The 20,710-nt window shown below is 36.0% G+C and overlaps 2 protein-coding genes, 1 long non-coding RNA gene and 1 other non-coding gene across 4 annotated transcripts; 2 read left to right on the top strand and 2 right to left on the bottom strand.

Annotated features, from left to right (window-relative positions):
- The first annotated feature begins 1,021 nt into the window (after window positions 1–1,021).
- LOC137939154 (protein DETOXIFICATION 35-like) lies at window positions 1,022–3,944 on the top strand. Its single transcript, XM_068784362.1, has 7 exons — window positions 1,022–1,323; window positions 1,942–2,567; window positions 2,669–2,725; window positions 2,826–3,064; window positions 3,230–3,348; window positions 3,434–3,520; window positions 3,613–3,944. Exons 1-7 carry the CDS (start codon window positions 1,036–1,038, stop codon window positions 3,688–3,690), a joined length of 1,494 nt encoding a protein of 497 aa, XP_068640463.1. The 5' UTR covers window positions 1,022–1,035; the 3' UTR covers window positions 3,691–3,944.
- LOC137939155 (uncharacterized) lies at window positions 3,307–8,879 on the bottom strand. The gene is made up of 6 exons (XR_011109927.1): window positions 8,725–8,879; window positions 5,907–8,555; window positions 5,728–5,806; window positions 5,498–5,576; window positions 5,263–5,370; window positions 3,307–3,507 (listed from the first exon to the last, which is right to left on the bottom strand). It is a non-coding gene; the product is annotated as an uncharacterized lncRNA (long non-coding RNA).
- Window positions 8,880–10,026: 1,147 nt separating this feature from the next.
- On the top strand, window positions 10,027–16,533 carry LOC137938693 (ubiquitin-conjugating enzyme E2-23 kDa-like). The gene is made up of 6 exons (XM_068783692.1): window positions 10,027–10,203; window positions 10,307–10,386; window positions 11,188–11,302; window positions 11,399–11,451; window positions 11,535–11,663; window positions 16,223–16,533. Exons 1-6 carry the CDS (start codon window positions 10,160–10,162, stop codon window positions 16,351–16,353), a joined length of 552 nt encoding a protein of 183 aa, XP_068639793.1. The 5' UTR covers window positions 10,027–10,159; the 3' UTR covers window positions 16,354–16,533.
- Window positions 16,534–20,083: 3,550 nt separating this feature from the next.
- Window positions 20,084–20,167, bottom strand: TRNAL-CAA (transfer RNA leucine (anticodon CAA)). Its single transcript has one exon. It is a non-coding gene; the product is annotated as a tRNA-Leu (tRNA).
- Window positions 20,168–20,710: the final 543 nt, after the last annotated feature.

The raw sequence follows: 20,710 nt of genomic DNA, 5'->3' as shown, positions 1-20,710 counted from the left end.
TTTTAAGAAACAAACAAGGTAAACCCTAAACCCTAATTGATTTGGTTTTTAATGAACCTTTGGGTACAAACGTAAATTTAAACAACAAACAAGGTGTCTTCAATTTGTTAAAGGTCAAATAATAAAAAATTGCATAAATATGAAAAAAATCATTATATATTTACAAGAAGTTTTACAATATACTAATAATCGGAATGCATTATGAAAATGATAACTTGACACTGTAGTATTATACTTACTATTTCTATGTCTGAAACTGGCTAAAAGAAAGTGCAACAACAATATCTAATTACAAAAAAAAAAATTAAAAATATAATTTATTAATAATTAATGATAATTTGTTTTTATAATTATAATTATTATTTTTAATTAAATAAATATAAAATAATTTATTCCTTAATAATAAAAAAATATATTACATGGAAATATAATAAACTATAAAAATTTAATAATACACTAACCCGGATCCTAAGAAGACACTAACATCAATGTGAGAGAGAAATGTATAGCACAGTAAAAACCCAGTTTTGACCGATCAATCGTTCGGATCCAAATGGGTAAAAAATCCGCTCAATAATGGAGGACCACTCGATGTTCATCTAGAAATGTTATGGTATTTAAGTTCTATCGATTTTGAGGGACAGAATAGCATGTGGTTTGGTAAGTTTGCTTCACCATAGGTGGGTGTATCGATTTTTTTATGTGTATAAATACCCTAAATTTGGACACACATCCACCGTATCAACCCACCAGCTTCGCCACACCTCACCCACCACGGTACCACCTTTGCGCCCTAACGGCACCTACCACCATTCATAATTACGAAACTACCCCCGTTCATGTTTTAATCTGAGCCCATAATCCCTTTTTCCTTTTTTGTAAACCAGGCCTGGTTTGGTTCAGATTTTTGAACCTCGACCCGACCCAAATAGCATGCGGCGCCATAACAACCAACGTCGCGTCCATAAATTAAATCAGAACTTCCGCCATTCCGCGACTCCAGTCTCGCCGATCGGAAACGGAGACAGGGAAGAAATGAAGGCAAACGGAGGCGGAGAGACGGAGGTGCCACTTCTGAACGCGCACGGAGGGGACTTCTATGGCGAGTACCCGCCGGTTAGAGGAATCTCCGACGCCTGGCGACTGTTCAAGATTGAGTCATGGAGGCTGTGGTCCATCGCCGTCCCCATTGGGTGCAGCCTCCTCTGCCTCTACGGCTTGAACTCCACTACACAGATTTTCGTCGGTCATATTGGAAACCTCCAGCTCTCCGCGGTCGCCATCTCCCTCTCCGTCATTAACAACTTCGCATTCGGGTTTCTGGTCAGTGTTCCACTCTGTCGATCTCTGTTTTACGATTCTTCTTTTCTGCTTACAGATGTTTCTCTTATTTGAGCTTTGGTCGAAGCTCAGATCAATGTGACATGTGTTCTCATCTAGTTTTCCTCTGTGCCTCGCCTCCCTGTTATGCTTTTCTGCTTACAGATTTTCCTATTTTTTTCATCAACTTTTATCTTTTCGGATTTTCACTTATTTGAGCTTCGTCTTTCTCTTTTTTTTTTTCATACTGAAGCTGAGATCACTGCGCCATAAATTTTCATCTGGGTTTCCTCTGAGAAGAAAAATTCTCCCGTGTTTTTGGGGTAGAGATGATTAAAGACATTCTTTTATTAAGGATTTCATCTGCCACTATCAAGCGTTTTAATCATTAATATCTTGGTTTAATTCTGATCATGATTATGACACCTCCTTGCTCCTTCCAATGGGTGGTTGGATTTCGTGGTCGACAGCAACTGACGATTACTTTTCGAGTTTCTCAATTGAATGAAACTGTTGCGTTTAATGCTGGAAGCTTCTATGGACTTAGCTTGATTTCTCTCAGAACTTCTGCAAACACTTGGGTTAATTCTTTCTCTGAAACACATATAAAAATGGCTGTAGCTCGGGATGGGAAGCGCACTGGAAACACTATGCGGGCAAGCTTACGGCGCCGGACAGGTGTACATGCTGGGCGTCTACATGCAGCGTTCATGGATAATCCTGATCGTCACTTGCATCATACTTTCTCCAATTTACATCTTCGCGACTCCAATCTTGAAGGGTCTCGGTCAAGAGGCAGAGATAGCAGAGGTCGCCGGACAGTTCGCTATCCGGCTCATTCCTCAGCTGTTCTCCCTTGCCATCAATTTCCCCACCCAGAAGTTCCTCCAAGCTCAGAGCAAGGTCTGGGCCATGGCATGGATAGGCATCTGCTTCCTGGGATTGCATGTGTTACTACTCTGGGTCTTCATCTATGTCTGTGGCTGGGGGCTGGACGGAGCTGCAGCTGCTTATGGCCTGACTAGCTGGCTGATTGCCATCTGCCAGGTGATCTATATCGTAGGCTGGTGTAAGGATGGGTGGACAGGGCTTTCATGGTTGGCACTGAAAGACATCTGGGCTTTCCTGAAGCTTTCGATAGCCTCTGCTGTGATGCTCTGTTTGGAAATTTGGTATATGATGACGCTGGTCATCCTCACCGGCCACCTTGATGATGCAGAGATTGCAGTCGGTTCCATTTCAATCTGGTAAAGATCACTATGCCTTCTTTTTCTATCTGAGCTTGTTACTTCTCCTAGTCATGGCCTTTGCTTTGGTTCATCCATCACCATTTTATGTTCTGTTTCAGTATGAATGTCAATGGCTGGGAAGCTATGATTTTCATTGGACTCAATGCTGCTATAAGGTAACAAAATTATCTGCTCACAGGTACTGTTTGTTAATTTGATTTTGAGAAGGGTTTAAGCTCTCTGTAATGAACTTTCTTCACATCTTCCATCATGTAGTGTTCGAGTGGCGAATGAGCTCGGAGCAGGGAATCCAAGAGCTACCAAAATCTCTGTCATCAATGTCGTTTTGACATCCCTGATCATTGGACTGGTGTTCATGGCTGTGATTCTCATCGCAAAAGATTATTTTGCTGTAATCTTTACGAGCAGCAGAGAACTGCAAGAAGCTGTTGCCCAACTTGCTGGCCTTCTAGGTGTTACCATGGTTCTCAACAGTATCCAGCCCGTGATATCAGGTATTCATCCATACTGTTTGAAACTGAACTTGTCCAAAACTTCAGTTCAAACAAGAATCATTTCAAAACAGAGATGAGCAAGAGAAGCATTACAATCACCCATTTCCTTCTATAATCTTCAAATGTAAATCAGATTCAAATGCATTGTTCTGTTCTTGTTTGCAGGAGTTGCCATTGGAGGAGGATGGCAAGCTTTAGTAGCTTACATTAACTTGGGTTGCTACTACATTTTTGGACTTCCCCTAGGCTTCCTTTTAGGCTACTATTTCCATTTGGGAGCTCAGGTGAGCATCTCTTCTTCTTCTGCATCTCTGTTACTGAGAAACATATGTGAAATCCATTTTTCTTATTTCTGGCTTTTGTTGACAGGGAATCTGGATTGGTATGCTCAGTGGAACTGCTCTTCAGACATTAATTCTATTGGGGATTATCTGGAAGACAAACTGGAACAAAGAGGTAAGAAGAATAACCCTTCTTCTCTTACTGATTTTTACTGTAATCTTTACTAGCAGAAACAAAAATGTTGATAAAAATCCTCTAAATTGCAGGCTGCCCAAGCATCTGAACGAGTAAAAGTATGGGGAGGAAATGCAGTGCTAGAAGATGCACCAAAGCTTACAGTATAAGCAAAATGGAAAATTCTTGGAGACCATTTTCAGGGATCACAAAGAAGGCTCTTGAACTTCTGCTTTAATATGGATCTATATCTATGTGATTTTTATCTCAGTGGTATTATCTTTTGGTGGAAAAATTTTCTCATTTTTTGGCCGACTTCTATTTGAGCCATTTGAGCAAAATTAGTAGGGACGCCAAGCTAGAATTGTAAAAGCTGTTGATCTCTGTGATTTTGACGATCTCTCTGGTACTTTTCTTCATTAAATGGGTCGATTATAAACGAAGGATTCTTTATATAAGAGTATACGACAAGTCGATTATTTACTGGTGATCACTACAAGGAGCTATTATGATCACCCCCTACAAATTTCTTTTAAGGTCATACTTGGTCCAAACTTGTTTGATGTATCATTACAATTTCCTAATTTTCTTATTGGTGGTGTTTATTTTGTCTACCTCTTGTCTCCCAGGACCTTTTTATTTGGTCTACCTTTCTCCTGCCATCTTTTGTTTACCCTTTTATGCCAACCAATTTTTTAAGTTGCTTTGGATTGGTTTTTTTTTTATTAGATATGGATATTTTTAAGTTTATTAAGATTTTTTTCTAGTGCCATTAAGTGGGGTTTTTTTATCATCGTCATTTGAATGACAAGCATTACCTAATTTAACGATTATCCACCACTATTTTATGTTCAAAATTCAGTTTCGTATATCACTCATATTTTTTATTTTTTGAGAGTGTGTTGGTTGAATACTTATCCTTGGAAAACCATGATGGAGAAGATAATTACTGCTGTCGATTTTTTTTCTTTTTCAAACTAGGATCACTGCCATTACTTCCCAGTAAGAGAGAGAGAATAGAAGAAAAAATATGACGGATAAGGTAGGTGATAGAATTTACCATGCATTATTTTATGTATTGCATTAATCAAATTTTATGTGACCAGAATATCTAAGTCAAGGGGAGTATAATATAAAGAATATTTTCTTGATGAACAATAATCTTTTGCCTTGGAAACTTGAGGGAACAAGTATAGGAAACTCTTACATTACTCTCACAACAAGAAGTCTTACAAAACAACAATTCATATGATAAAGTCTAAGAGTCTCATGAAGGAAACCTCATAAGAGTGTATCAATCAAAAAATGTTTTAATTATTTTAGTCTTCTATTCCTGTTCAATTGTTCAAAATTATATTGGCTTGCCAACTTATGTTTTTCTTTTCTTTTAAAAACCTTTTCTAAAATTCTACATATTATATATTAATTGATTTTAAATCTACAATCCATAGATTAAGTTGCCAAATTTACAATTCATAATCTTTGGAATGAAAATATCCCTATTTCAAACTCATAATTATTTTATAATATAAGATTATAATAGTGCATAACATTATATTCCATTACAAAGTAACGTAGTTATACTTTGGTCGGAAACAAGGATATTTTCGTCCCAAAGACTATGATCATGAATTTAACATTTTTTTATCTATGAACTGTAGATTTAGTATCAATTAATATATAATCTGTAATTTTTCCGATCTTTTATTCTCTTCAGGAAGTAATTAGGAAAAAAAATGTACCATTAACATTGTCCCTCTGAAATCTTGAACACAGAGAAGTATCCAAACGCAAGCAGTTTTTGTTCTCAAGCACACAGTTCTGCTCTAGTTCAGAGAACACTGCATAATCTGTAAAGCAGAAAAAAATTACTGTAAAGAAAGTAGTTAGAACTTGAACACAGGCAAAAAAATATTATCTATTGCAAAATCCCCATTCTCGTATCAATTTTATTGAGCAGGTGATTCGAGATCTTACCAGCAGGCAAGCAGACTAGGAATACAACTCAATTGTAGTCACTTGAATAAACAAATAAACTGTATAATAAGACCCAGATCTGCAGAATTTCGACAAAGATAGAGAAAAGAAATGGTCAAATTTACAACATATTCCGCAATAAATTTCAAGTAGTGAAAAAGGCAATGATAAAAAGTAAGACTATTTTGATAAAATAATGTTTCAATGAACAGCAACAGTTGATTACTTACAGTTAGTATATGAGTACATACAGGTATCAGTCATGAACCATATCACTAAAGCTGCTGTGGTTTCCATCAGATCTTAGAACTGTAAAATTTCAAGAAGGGACAAAGAAAATAACAACTGTTAGATAAGTCCATTGAATCCTGATCAATTCGTGCATCATGAAAGATACATAATCACATACCAAATATTTAGAACAAACTATTTTGAGAGATGTGATCCTGATACTTTTGCCCTTCAAGGAGTTCTCCCTCAATGAAATTTCTCTTCTCATTGTTATAAAACGGGTTTGAGATCACATAACCCTGTTAGTAAAGTTTCCTCTTTAAGCGGCATACTGGATGCTGAATTCACAACTTACCATTCTGCAATTTTTACGGAGAAAGATATCACTCCCAACCTTTTTGTGTGTATGCCCTCTCTTTAAGCGATTTACCTAATACTAAGTAGGTAATAGTATCTGGTAAGATGCCATCCTCTGCTAATTTTTTAGAATTTTTTCAGCTTCACCCAGGTCACCATCTTTCAGAAATCAATTGATTAAAGCAGTATAAGTGACCACATTAACTTTCTTCCTTTTCATCTCATGAAACAAATAAACAGCCCATGTGACTTGCAATACCCATCAATTAAACAGGAATAGGTAACCACATCAGGTACTAAACTCTTTTCTTCCATTTCAACATAGTGCTCCCAAGCCTTCTTCATATTTCTAATTTTACAAAACCCTGAAATAAGTGAAGTGTACAAAATTAAATCAGGTACCAATCCTTCTCGAATCATTTCCTCAAATCTAGATTCAGCCTCCAATACTTGACTGTCTTTTCAAAATGCGGTTACAAGGTTTGTATGTGTGACAATATTGGGTTCAATTTTATCTTTTAACATTTGAAGATACAGCTTGTAAGCCTCCTTTGAGTTTGATTTCTTGGCAAAACCATCTATTAGAGCACTATAAACAACAACATCAGGTTTGAGTTCCCTCTCTATCATCAAATTGAAAATAGCAAGAGCCAAACTAAGGTTTCCCTCTTTACAAAGTCTATTTATGATGGTACTGTAAGTAAATTGATTAATTATCCTATCATTATGAATGTCTTCCATAAGCTTCCAAGCATCCTCCGTGAGTCCTTCACGGCAAAGTCCATCAACTATAACTGTGCAAGTGAAGGCATTTGGCAATATACCTTTATCAGGCAACATTTTGAAAAGCTCAATAGCTTCTGTCAACCTTCCATTTCTGCAGTACCCACATAGTATACTAGTGTAGATGAAAATATCAGGAGCCACATTTCTTTCCTCCATCTCCTGCAACATCTTCCAAATAGAATCAACATAACCATATTTGGAGAAACCATGGATCAATATGCTGTAAGCTACTAGATCATATTTAAAGCCACATGAGCCAAGTCTACAGAACAAACTAATAGCAGTCTCCAGTTGTCCACTTTTACAATAAGCATCCAAGAGTGAGCTATGACTAACAAGGTTAGGTCTAACTCCATTGCTTAACATCTCATCAAACATAGCACAGCCTTCTGACATGTCTCCTGCTTTGCAAAACCCATCAACAAGAATACTGTAGCATTATAACAATAGTTGTTCAAAATGACATTTTTCTTCCTCAACTCCTGAAGAAATTTGAAAGCCAAATCGATGTGTGCAGCCTGGCAAAGCCCATGAATGTATGTGCATAAGTCACAACCGTTGGTTCCAGACCTTTTGCTTCCATCTCTTCTAAAGTACCTGTAGCTAGGATTATGTCTTCTTTGCAGTACAAATTCAATAAAATGGTGTAACTGTACGCATTAGGTGCTGGCCCTGAGTTGCTCATTTCAGAAAATAGGCTCATAACCAATTGTTTTGCATTCCTTTCAGCCAAACACTTGAGCAAGGAGTTGCAAGAGAAAACTTCTACCAGAACACCAGCTTTCTTCGCCTTCCCAAAGGCATCCAAGGCCTTTTCAAGCAAAGAAAACCCTGTGAACATCACATCCGCTTTACAGTACAATTTCAACAAGATGGAGTACGTGTGCAGGTTAGGTGGGGGGGCAGAGATTTTCATCATAGAAATTAAGCTCTTGACCAATTCTCTTTCATTTCTTTCTGCCAAACACTTGAGCAAGAAATGGCAGGGATGAAATACTAGAATCCGGCCCCAATTCCTTTGCCTTTAAAAAGACATCTAAGGCATTTTCAAGCAAATAGAACTCAGCAAATACCTTAATGAGAGCAGCGGAAATCAAAGGAGATATTTGCACTGTGTTAAATGCAGTACATGTCAGAGTGGTTCTTTTATGGTACACAATCTGAAAATGTCAGAATCTGTGCTTTTATGGTAAAAAACAATCTCTCGAATTAGATGGTGGACCTTTCCTCGCAATCCAGCAGAAGAGAATATATCTACAATGCTCACAAAGGCCTCCAATGAATGAGATAGTCCATACATCTCGGTCACATTAAAAGCCCGTGTTCCAGATTATCTCCCAATCTAAAGAGCGTACTGTTCTAACAACTGAGGGAAATAAGGAAGGCTTTCTACAGAGAGAAATAGTTCTAACCTCTATCTTATCATCAGGAGAATGCTGTCGATCATATGCTGGCTCATCCGACAGACATGCAAAAGAAACGCTTGCGTAGGCACTGAAAAACCATCTCTTTGGCTGAAAATTTTGGCAGCCCAATTCCAAATGTCTTGTACACATAGATTGAGTTCCTCACAACTTGAAAATGAACAAAAACTACATATTTTACCGAAGAAAATACCAATCAGCCTCCACCTTAACATCTACGTTAACAACAAAAGGCTCTCCGCGCCACGAATACACTCCCACTGGATTACAGTTTCCAAAAGCACATCAGATATATCCATCGAAACAACCCAGTATCGGATAAGGTTTTAGATGAGAAGACAAAACCAACAAATCCCAGATTCTCCTTTCAGAAGCAAGGTTGTATCCTATATGAAATTACCAAAAAAATCAGGAAAAATTCAAATTTACCTTTATGAAATAGCAAAAGCATCGGCAACAACAGAGCTTCTCAGAGAAGTCACTTAAGTAAGGCCAATTAACTGAAGAGTACTTTAGTAATGCAAGGGTACTAAACTGAAGACTTTTGCTTGTGGCTTGTATTTGAACTCGATCGTCACAGACGAAGAGAGGACGAAATGGGGCAGGAAGCACCAGCGAGGGAAAGCATTCCAGGTGAAGGGATTCGATAAACCCGGACCGGTTCGACCAGCTCCAACAGAAACCCAAATGGACCCGGTAAGAGATGGGGGGCCCACCTTCAGATTTGTCTTCTGCTGGTAACTGTAAGTGGGCCATTCCATTATTGAGACTTGGGTTTTAATGTTGAACAGGTGAAAGTCGAATTGTTCGTCCAAGGGGGGCCCACCAAAGACGTGGAAAGCTCCCACTTCCTCTTCTTTTTCCACCGATAGAGGAATTAAAGCTTCAGGATTTATTTGAAAACCCTAACAACATCTTTAATTTTTTTAAATTTTTTTCAATTTTTTTATTAAAATATGAAAATAAAAACTATAATTAGTTGCATCTAATTCTTGACTTTAGACTAATTCTAATTTAATATGATTTATAATTATTAACTAATTTTTAAGGACCTAGTCTGCCATTGGCAGTTTTGGCTTCGATTCAACCTGGTTCGATTGGTTTATCAATTCAATTTGATAATTAATGGACTATTAATATTTTTTATAAAAATAAAAAATATTTGAGAGTCTAAGCTCTAAAAGAAAAAAAAAAGTATTTATCTTTTTATAAATTAATAGAAAATTATTATATAAAATCTAATTAATCATCTCATTAGCTCTCCAAAATTCCTAATTAAGAAAAACTGAATTTTATCTTAAGATGCAATTTTATATAAACTTTTTACATATAAATTTATTTATTTATTCTGATTATTTATTTTATATCTATTTATAAGAATTTTAATTTTTATTATTCTTTGTGGGTATTTTTTCAAATTTGATTATTCATAAAAATGCTAAAAAAGAAAATAATTTTGAAAAAAAATATTATTTTCTTTGATCCAATTTATTCTTATCCCCAAATTAGAATGAATGGCTTTGGTTGCTTAGGGGTGCCACCAATTGTTGACACATGAACACGGGGGGTCATCATGTAGGGGTAATTTTGTAAATCAATGAAATACAGACGTAAAGGGAGAGGGGATTCAGGAATTTAATTAATCTTGAGAGGGAAGAATTAAGAAACAACTATTTTAAAATTAATTTAATTAAGCGAGCCGTAATTGTCTTTACATCCCCTTTTCTCTCACGGCTGCCTGAAGGTTTCTCAAGCGCATATCTTTCCTCTCCTGCCAAACCTCTCAAAAACCCACCCAATCTCTCTCCTTTCTCTACCCGTATCCAAAGAAGAGAAAAAGGATATCAATTGTTGAATCAAAATCATGTCTTCTCCGAGCAAACGCCGTGAAATGGATTTGATGAAACTGTATTTCTTCTCTCTTAAATAAAGTTTGCAGCTTTTTTTGTTTTTTTTTAAAGTTGGGATTCTGTGATATATTTCTTTTTCTTTTTTTGGTTCACCTGGATAGGATGATGAGTGATTACAAGGTGGAAATGATAAACGACGGCATGCAGGAGTTTTATGTGGACTTTCATGGACCTAGTGAAAGTAAATCAGCTAAAACCGTTGCTCTTTGTTTTATCCTGCTGTTTTTTCGTTTTTTTATTAAGTTCCCTATGAGGCTGTTTTGATGGGATATGTGTTATTAGATGATCAGTGATCGTAAGTTTTTGGATTGATTCTCTTTGTCGGATATGGATGTTTGGAATGAATTAGTGTTTGAATCCATATTATCAGAGCTGCCGAGTTCAACTTGATTCTCTTTTGTTCGGTTCAAACTGTAAATATCAAATGCCACATCTTAATTTTAGTTTACATCAAAATCTCTTGTTTGAAAATCTCCTCTTCAACTTTGCAAAACAGTTCTTTAGTTGTTTCGGTTGTCAGATGTTGCTTGTTGAGATGATAATTAGTGAAAACTTTGATTCTTATCTGATTCTTTTATAATGTTGTTTTGCTTTTCATGCTCTCCTGTAGTATTCATGTTGTTCATCAAAAGATTCACAATGAACTGTAATAATTTTTTGGATTTTTTAATATTAAGGAGGAGAGAATGGTCAAAATACTATTTCTGTTTTCTTCATTCTACGTTTTTTTTTCCCTGGCGTTGAGTACATCATTCATAGCCAATAGCATCATCTTTTCACCTTCTGAATTTTGTGCTTTAATATCTTTGGATTTTTTGAATTTGGTTGCAACTATCTTCTGCGGTTTGAATTTGGTTGATACTTTTACCTTCTATCAGCAGATCCATGTTTATGCTCGGCTCAAATAACTTAAACATATGTAAGTCTTGATTACTTGGAGACCTTTTTCATGGAAGTTTGACTTTTTTATGTCTCTTGGCAGGCCCTTATCATGGAGGTGTGTGGAGGATAAGGGTGGAATTGCCAGATGCTTATCCTTATAAATCTCCATCAATTGGCTTTGTTAATAAGATCTATCATCCTAATGTGGATGAAATGTGAGTCTATATTTATGAGTTACAGGGCTTCAATAACAGAGGTTCACAAGTGAATCTGATTCAACTATTAATTTTCTTCATGTATTTGGCTTGCAGGTCAGGCTCAGTTTGTTTGGATGTGATCAATCAAACTTGGAGTCCCATGTTTGGTACTGGTGGAACATTATATTTTTTTTTTTTGTTATTTAATTATCAATGTGTTCTCTTATTTCAACTTTATGGAATTCTGCAGATCTTGTCAATGTTTTTGAAGTATTCCTTCCACAACTTCTTTTATACCCTAATCCGTCAGACCCCTTAAATGGGGAAGCTGCTGCTTTGATGATGCGTGATCGTGCTGCTTATGAGCAAAGAGTGAAAGGTGATAATATTTTCTTTCTTTATTTTTATTTTTTTGGCTAACTCTCATGCCATGTATTTTAGTAGTATTTTTTACTTTTTTAAGCCACTCTTTCTGGGAGGCTAATTATCTGGTAGGCTGCCCCTCTACCTTTTGGAGAGTATCTACTTGCTTTTTGGTGAAAAGTCTCAAGGTGTTTTTTCCTAGAACTAGATCTCATGCAGTTTTAGCTTCTGAAAACAAAAGAATGAAAAACTAGCCTCATTACTGGAAGAGCCATGGGACCTTGAAAAGGATATTAGAAATTTCCTGTTATCATCCCCCAATGAAGTATGTTTACCAAAATATAATAAGTATCGAAAGACCTTTAAAAGATTTATTAGCCCCATGAAATTGTTGGAGACCTTCATGCATAACTGAAGGTTTGACAACACTCACAAATAAGCATGGAAAACAATATAGAATTACCGTGGGGTCCTTTTATTTGCAGTTAACAAAACAAGTATTTTGTTTGCATTGTGTCCTTTATGCTCTTAGAAAAGAAACATTTTTTTCTGCATGGTTGTGGATTTTTTAAAATTTTCATCAATTATACAATCACCGTGCATTGCTCTAAAAAGATTATTAAGATGAAGGAATTATTTTGTCTCTTCAGTACTAGCAAAAGGTGCATGTGCTGTAGAGTATAAAATTGAATGACTGACTATAGAACTATCCTTGGCTTTTTATATTTTGAATAGCAAACCGTCCTTGGCATTTAGTATTAAGAATATGTTCAAAAGTTTTGAGAAGACTGTAATATGAAGAGTTCAAACTGGTACTTATGAAATGGTTGTCTGACTTCTCTCTTCTTTGTGTCTGAATAACTTTCTGATAGTTAGATGCATTCTAGGGGCACTGTTGGAGTATGAGGACAAATGCATAAACTCATCACTGTTACCTCTCTCTCTCTCTTTCTTTTTTTTACACAATTGGGATGGATCATGCCATATCTGGACAACAACCTTACTTGTGCATTGGGATTTACTAGAAATTGATGAGGGTGTATATATTCCACTATCATGCAAGTTTCTACATGACATATTGAACCCCTTGCACATGTGTGAAGTGTCTCCTATGGTCAAGAATGTTTTTGGGATTGTCTTCTGGTTTTGTCCTGCACACGCTAGTTGGAGCTTGAACAAGCAACAAGATGCAGAACTTCATTGCAGCAGTGTTATATGGTGAAATTGTGGTAGAAAAAATTACGAGGAAAGAGAAGTGTTTGAGAAATTAATGAGAGATAAGTGATCAAGGGAGGAAAGACAGATGTTATAATTTATTTATTTTTAGCAACGATGAGAGGATTTAATTAAGAGAAGAGAGAAAATACAAGAGGGACCCTAAAGGGAAAATAAATAAATCGTAAAATTAGATTAAAAAAAGAAGAAGAAACTGGATGTCCAAAACTGCTTCCTCCGTTCACTGTCAGAACCCTATCCAAAACTGCCCCTGCTATTTTGGGTTGTCTACATAAAACTATACTTTATCATCTGCTAACTTTATCATTAGTTGCCCCTCAAGTCTTTCTATGTCGCATCCTTCCATATTATTAGTAAGATCAATGGACCTTTTATCTCATGTACTGTAATGCTCTGTGAGCATGCCTGAACCATCTCAAGTAGTTCTTTCCTTCCCACCTATAGGCATAGCTGTCAAGTGCATTTATCTGTTGGTTGTATTTGATGTTACCTCTTCACAACCCTACACTCTGTTCTGTATTACTGGTTGGTCTAATAGTTGTCTTATGGTATATAATTTTTTAGGCATGCAACAATCATGGAGTGCTCCAGATTCCAATTCCATTTTACCCATCCAAGACTTTTTTGTCAGTTTGGCCCCCAATCCTCATCAATATCATGTTAGAGGAATTGCAACTAAAACTTTCAATGTTAAATCGAAAGGATTGAAGACTGATAGATCAAGAGGTCAAGCAGCAACTCATATGATCAAGATAATTTAAGCTATGACAACTCAAACCGAAAAGAAATTAATGAATAAATAAGTTGAATGAAATTCAAGAATGCATAAAAAGAGACTTGCAGATCTGTAAGATCAGGTTGAAGATAAAGAAGCTGCTATTCTATTGACCATATAGTAAACATATACCTATTGGAAATGGTGAATCATCAAACAGTTATCGTGATGGTAACAACAAAAGGAAAGAGAAAAAATGATTTATCAGGAAGGAAGAATTCCAAGATAATTCGGAGGCAATCATCTGAAAATAAAAAAATAGATATACTCACTGAGCAACAGACATCAGAATCATCCCAAAGTTAATTGAGATTATAAGATGCCAAATTTTAATTGTGATTGTGTCGAATTTCTCTTTTTCTTGGTCATGCAGCCACTGAGTCAAAAAATCATGTATTTTAGTGATCCAGAAGCTCTATTGTCTTCTTTGATTCCTGGTAGCTTATTAAAACAGATAATTAAGGATTGGTGGTTGAAGATGGTTGGAGAAGTTGGGATTTAAGCGTTTAATTATTTACAAGAGAAATTGGGAAAAGAATCCAAGGTATGTTTAAATTCACCCAACTTATTATTATGTTTGTTAGGGATGCTAAATAGAAACTTGGTTGTTGTCCTTTTGGTAACTCAGGAATGTGAGGTTCTCTACCTATTTTTAAAATCATGAAAACTTCCATGTTTTGGACTCTTTCTGTTATCTTGGCTCAATGATTAGAAAAAAATTTGTAAGGATGAAGCACATAGGTTAGATGTTGGATTGCTAAAGTGGAGATTGGTGTCAAGGTTGTTATGCTATTGGTGTATGCCAAAAGGGTAAATGTGAAATTCTCTGAGACAATTGTTAAACTGGTCATGCTTTGTGGAGCTAGTGTTAGGCAGTGAAGAAACACTGTCTACTGAAGATGAGATGGTGGAGCTGAGAATATGGAAGTGGACATGGGGCAACTCTAGAAAATTAAAGATATGAACTACATACTAGTGAATAGCTATTTGTAGAGCTGATTAAAAATGGATTCATTTGAGATTGTTTGGAATGCATACCTAGTGATGCGCCGGTAAAAAGGTTTGCTGATGTTAGTGACAAAGATGAATATAGTGATGAAAGTTGAAAAAAAAGAAAACCTGCAATGAGCTAGCAAATAATAGTGTGAAACTGAGGATTCATCTATCTGGCCTTCTTATTGATGGAAGAAACTCTTGTGATGATGATGATTTTGTAGTCAGGTTATTCATATATGATATGGAACTCACCAATGTGCTCCAAATTAAGAGGTCCTTAGTAGAGAAGCAGTCCTATGGGAGATGGTGAGGTCCCATATCAAATGGTAGGCCTGTAGCTATGTTTTATATCAAACACAGTAGAAATTTTCAGGGATAGGCATATCACATTTCAAGACTTCTCAAAACACTAGTTGTAATGGATATGGGAGTGTGCAATGTGTGAATAGCTTTTTTAAGGAGAGATTTTTATTTTGTAAGAAGCATGGTGAAGCTTATGTTTTTAGCCCCTTAAGGCTTAATATTCTTTCTTAAAAAAGGTTCAATGTTCTACTCAAGCGAAAGTTCTCCCTCATAAATGGGCCAAACTATAACCCAGGACATTTTTCTCTGGTTGTGGATGGAGTAATCCTATTAATGTCATTCATTAGCTGCTCAAAGACTGGTTTATCAGTGGCAATTACAGGGATGAATAATTGGCCTATTAGGGTGACCTCTTTTGCTGCCCCTTAGCTTGAAGAGTATAATGTCAATTCAGTCTTTCTGGAAAAAACTCACGACTTACAGGTCAACAAAAAAAAAATTCCATCTTATTCCTTCTGTGGATATATTTGTTAATCTTTTAACGGTGATTTCAAATGAGAAGGTGGATCTTTATTTTTTTTTAAGAGGGGGGAAGAGATTGTAATCCTTTGGACTTGCAGAGAACCAATCTATAATTGGTGGAGATTTTGAGCCAGGTCTTCCACATCTAGAATTATATAATCTACTAATAGTTAGCTTGAGCCTTTGGCTCAATGGTTACATGTGAGGTTTCTAGTGTGAGATCTTGGGTTCAAGTCTCATCAGGGCTAAAGAAAGTGGGGGTGGGCTGACTGGGCTGAAATGTTTTTAAATTTTCTTGTGCTTGAACTTGCCCCTATAAAGTTCTGCGGTGACTTAATGCAGGATCTAACTGTTAACAAAGTTTAGTGTTGCTTAAGATTCTTACTGATCCTCTTTAGCTGTGCTCTGCGGGTGATGTTAGGCAAAAGTAAGTATCAATTTCTATGTGATTATATAGTAGTAGACCCCGTTGCCTATTTGAGGTATTTGTGTGACCACTATGAATAGGTGGTGAATGAAGATGATCTAAGTGTTGAGACTTTAGCTACTAGAAATTTGACTTGCTGTCCTCTGGTTTAGGACAAAAAAATTTGGTGATCAGCATTTCTCTGAAGTGTCTATATTGCTTGTAGGATTATATCTTGCATCCCAAATTTAGACTTCAAATTTATAAAAAAAAAGTGGCTCCTATACCTTTATGTCCCCTTATCTCCATTGATCTCTTTTATACTGTCCCAATCCAGAATATTGTGAAAAACATGCAAAAGCAGACGAAGTGGGAGCTGCAACAGAAGAGAAGTCAAGTGATGAAGAGCTGAGTGAGGATGAATACGACTCAAGTGATGAGGGTGTTGCAGGCCATGCTGATCCCTAACCCTGTAATCCTCTTGCCTTGTCTATCTGTAGTCTGTACATGACATTCTGCCATCCAAGCAAAATTCAAACCCATCTGTCTGAACAAGTTTATTTATGTGGAAATGCAACTTCTTCCTTATATTAGTGCCTCTTGTAAATGAATCATGCTGTTGGTCAATGTTATATTTTTTCTCACGCAGTCGCCTTGCTGGGGGGATCAATTCCATTAAATTTAAGAAAACAGCAAAAGCCCTTCAAATGTATCTGAACAAATCTCAGAGAAAACCCTCTGGAACCTTGTGGTGGAGAAACTTAAGAGGAGATTATCAACATGGAAAGGGTGGCTCCCCATGAAATCTGGTAAGCTCGTTCCCTTCAATTCTTGTTGGTATTCCGAATTATTTATTTCCTTCATCCCCCGCCCAACCCCCATGGAGAAGAGATTTCTCTGAGGATGGGCGGACGATGAGTTTAAGCATCACCTCGAAACAGGAAAGCCATTTGCCAAAAGAAGAGATTGGGTGGGCTAGGAGTCAGATCCATTAAAGAGATAAGTGGAGGAACGAGGGGAAGCTCTCCCCCTCAAGGCGTGCCCTCTTCCTTCCTTTGTCAAAATTTGCTAAAGAAGTAAGATTTTATGTAGGGAAGGGGAACTCCACTGCATTCTGCGAGTACTGGTGGATTGGTTATGAACCACTCGTTCATGGCAAACTGGTTCTCAGAGATGAATCAAGGTCAAGGTAGTGTTTGACATATAATGATGCAAACTCACAAAACTTTAAAGAACACTTTAATAAACACAAATTAAATCTGGTGTCGATGCATGCCTTGAGGAACCACGTGCATGCCCGAGCATGAGAGCCTCGTACGCATGCATATGTGCGTGGCACATGAACTCAAGGATAACTGGTGGGTATCTGCATTTGACCTAAGAAGCCTTATTACTTTTAACAATGTGGTACTAACAAAATGAAACAAGAAGAAAAAGTATGCATTTAGTCCTGGTAGGTCTCGAACTTGTGACCTCAACATATATCACAACACTCGGACTAACCTGTGTCCCACGACATGCTGTGAGCATCACTTGGAAGCTCACTTGGCGGTTGGAAATACAATTTTTTCTCTTGTGTGCAATTCGAAATAAGATCGTGATCATGGACAACCTAAGGAGCTGAGGTATGGAAGTCCCTAAACCTCCTACTCCCCTCTACTTCCTCCTGGTGGATTTGGACTCGTTTCTTGAAGAAGATCAAGTTTAAGTCTTTGTATGCCAAATGATCTCATGGAGTTGTATAATCTTGGTGCAAGATCCTTCTCTCAAGCTGCCATAGTACATCCTTTGGGGACTCTAGTTGGAAAGGAGGGGTGATTTCGTGGTTCTACAAACTCTATTGAGACTATTATTAATTCAATTTGCAACTCTATTACACTTTGGATCAGCTATCTTCCCTTGCTTGATAGCCTTCAGGAAGGTCTCCTCCGTTACAATTGGAAGCTAACTGGCCAGGTATCCCCTTAGAATAAGGAAGTCATTGAATCGAAAGCTCCTCTCTTGGTTTAAACTCAATTTTGATGGTAGTACCCCTGGATGTCTTGGACCCGTTAGTTTCGAAGGCCACCGTTGATTTGCAGGACTCTATGAATTTAGTTCATAGAGAAGAAGGAGAGAAACCCATTGGAAGAAAACTGGAGGAAGAAGGGTTATGGACTCGATTTCTTAACCCTTCCCTTGAAGCTCTATTTATAGATTAATGAAATTATTGTATTACAATAATACCCCTGAACTTAAGGTTTAGGGTTTTAACCTTGGAACTTTAACTTAATTACATTAATGTTATATCTATGAGATGAATCTTTATTTACCATCCTGCCATCATTGTATGTGGGCATATGGGCCTTCTCTTTGATTTGTGGGCCTTGAGCCCGTCTTCTATATCTCTTGGTTGCATAGGTCTTCTTTGGTCTTATGGGCTTGGGCCCATCTTCTAATATACTTGGATATATGGGTCTTCTTTGTTCGTGTGGGTTTGGGCCCTATCTTCCAACACTCTCCTCAAACTGGGGGTGAGAAAACAGTATGAACTCCTAGCTTGCTGCAAATGATGTATAAAATTTTATTCTATAATTTTGATTAATCAAGTAATAAATATGGTATAAATATTACCCATATTTGTTCTATTAATAAGTGATAGATGGATAAAATAATAATCGGGAGATGATTTTTATTCCATATACATAATAAATAAATAAATACTCAAATACATCGATAAAATTACCACTCCTAACCGTGCAACATCAAAATATGAAACAGGGGAGTCTGGGGGTTGGGAGGTGGGGACAAAGTAAAAAGGATTGAGCAATATCTTTTAACTTTTATTAAATTCAATAAATATTGGTTAATTATATATTTTTTTATAATTAGACAGGTCGAGTGGTTGAGCCAATTGAATTATGCCATTTTGTACCAATATATAGTTAACTGTCAAAAAATATAAAAAATAATATTTAAAATTCATTAGTTTTATAAAAAAAAATTAAAAAATCCCTATTATTAGAAACAAAAATATTATCACTATTCTTTTGGTTTACTTACCCTCACCCACCCCCCTGGGCCTATTAACATTCAATTCTTGTTTTCTAGGGAAAAATTGAAGTTCAACTACACATTCAACAATTACTCCACATTAATAGAAACTATTTATAGGCCACAATAAATTCTATTTAATTTTGTACAGTTTTTTATTTCTTTATGAAAGATTGATGGGGTAGTTAGTATTGTATGGTCATTGTACACTACTAGTAGTAGTAGTAGGTGTAGGTATTCCACAAGGACATTCTTCCATAAATTTATACAGTTGTGTATTCAACTACAAATTTTTATTGGGTAGTTGAGGCCATAAATCAATTACGCCGATTAGGGTAGTTTTATGCCAACAAAAACTACGATTTTTTTTTTTTTTTTTTTTTTGTGTGTTTAAGCCGATTTTTATGACATGGAAAAATTTTCACGCAAGGCTGTTAAAAATTAACAAGAATTAGAAAAGTACGTTTCTTATAATTCTAATAGGAAACAATGAGAAAAATAAACCAAAATAATGAAGACGCGGGCACAAAAAAACAAATCTAAAGAAAATTATATTTTGATATAATTTTTTTCAAATTGTCGTTTTATTTTCTTATGATGACACACTCAATCTCTCAGTTAATTAACATTTCTAACTCCACTCATTGTCGATGCATCGAAAAAACAATAGAGAAAGATGTATACGAGTTTTCCATTTTATTTCATAGATATTGGGTATATACATACTTGGTATAAGTCACTTTATTTCATTGATAGTGGGTATAAACTTGGATAGTGATTACTCTTATACAAAAAGTAGCCTACAAATAAGTTGATACAAGTGTGCCATAAATGTTGTACATAACATAATTGAAGTGAAAAAGAATAATAATTCAAATTTAAAAAGCCAAAATTAGGCTTAGGGTTTCCAATAAATTTTAATTTTAATTTTAATTTTCTAATGATTAATTAATGTTTTAAAAATAAAATTGGAAAATGAACTTTTCTGACTTGTTCCTAGGTTTTATTATCAGTTGAATTAGTATGAGGGTGCAATATAAAAATTCATGTAATTACAGGTCAAATATTTATAAAAATATTAACTAATTTTAAATTTTAGATGAAAAATAAAAATAAAAAAATGGATTTCATTTAATAATTTGGGACTAACAAAAACAAATTTAATTGTCAGAAGTGGGATTTGAACCCACGCCCTCTCACGAAGACCAGAACTTGAGTCTGGCGCCTTAGACCACTCGGCCATCCTGACACGTTGGGATCTTTTTCAAACGTAGACAATAAAAATAAGGATCGTCCAATGTGAAAGGTAATTGCTGATTTCCAACTGGATGATTTAGAAGTTTTAAAAACCCACTAAAAAGAGTTCTTTAAAGAACAGGCAGTTGGAGCATGTGAGACCCTTTCCAGCCATGTAGATAGCTTCTTTTGAAAGCAAAAGAAGATAATATTTCACATTTTTACTCTCAACTCAGATTATAGGAAGCTCTCAAATTCTTTCAAAACTATGTTTGTGCATTGGATGGTAACATTGGGAAGCTTAAAATCTGATATGATACACCAATACATATCATGTAATTTTCAAAACCAAAAGAAGTTTCAGAAGTCTTGAATGCACCCTAAATCTTCTTTTGACTGAAGGTGGTTGAACTTCAATCTCTGTGTACTACTAAAAAATGGGGACTTTACTGCAACCCCTTTTTGCTGGTCTTCTTCTCATTATTGATATTCAATTACTTTACTGTATTTACTTTTTCCAGTTGTGATATGTTAAGTTCACAGTCAAAATCCAGAG

The sequence above is a fragment of the Aristolochia californica genome, unplaced genomic scaffold, assembly GCF_029961685.1.
Source record: "Aristolochia californica isolate CCGP_79_NKW_82.1479 unplaced genomic scaffold, dmAriCali1.0.hap1 SCAF_8, whole genome shotgun sequence".
Taxonomy (NCBI): Eukaryota; Viridiplantae; Streptophyta; class Magnoliopsida; order Piperales; family Aristolochiaceae; genus Aristolochia; species Aristolochia californica.
This window is presented reverse-complemented; position numbering and strand designations above follow the sequence as displayed.

Coding starts and splice junctions, on each gene's coding strand:
- LOC137939154 (XM_068784362.1), top strand. CDS start 1,036: ATGAAGGCAAACGGAGGCGGAGAGACGGAGGTGCCACTTCTGAACGCG. Junction 2,568..2,668: donor GTCGGTTCCATTTCAATCTG/GTAAAGATCACT, acceptor GTTCTGTTTCAG/TATGAATGTCAATGGCTGGG. Junction 3,521..3,612: donor AGACAAACTGGAACAAAGAG/GTAAGAAGAATA, acceptor TCTAAATTGCAG/GCTGCCCAAGCATCTGAACG.
- LOC137938693 (XM_068783692.1), top strand. CDS start 10,160: ATGTCTTCTCCGAGCAAACGCCGTGAAATGGATTTGATGAAACT. Junction 10,204..10,306: donor GAAATGGATTTGATGAAACT/GTATTTCTTCTC, acceptor TCACCTGGATAG/GATGATGAGTGATTACAAGG. Junction 11,664..16,222: donor TTATGAGCAAAGAGTGAAAG/GTGATAATATTT, acceptor GTCCCAATCCAG/AATATTGTGAAAAACATGCA.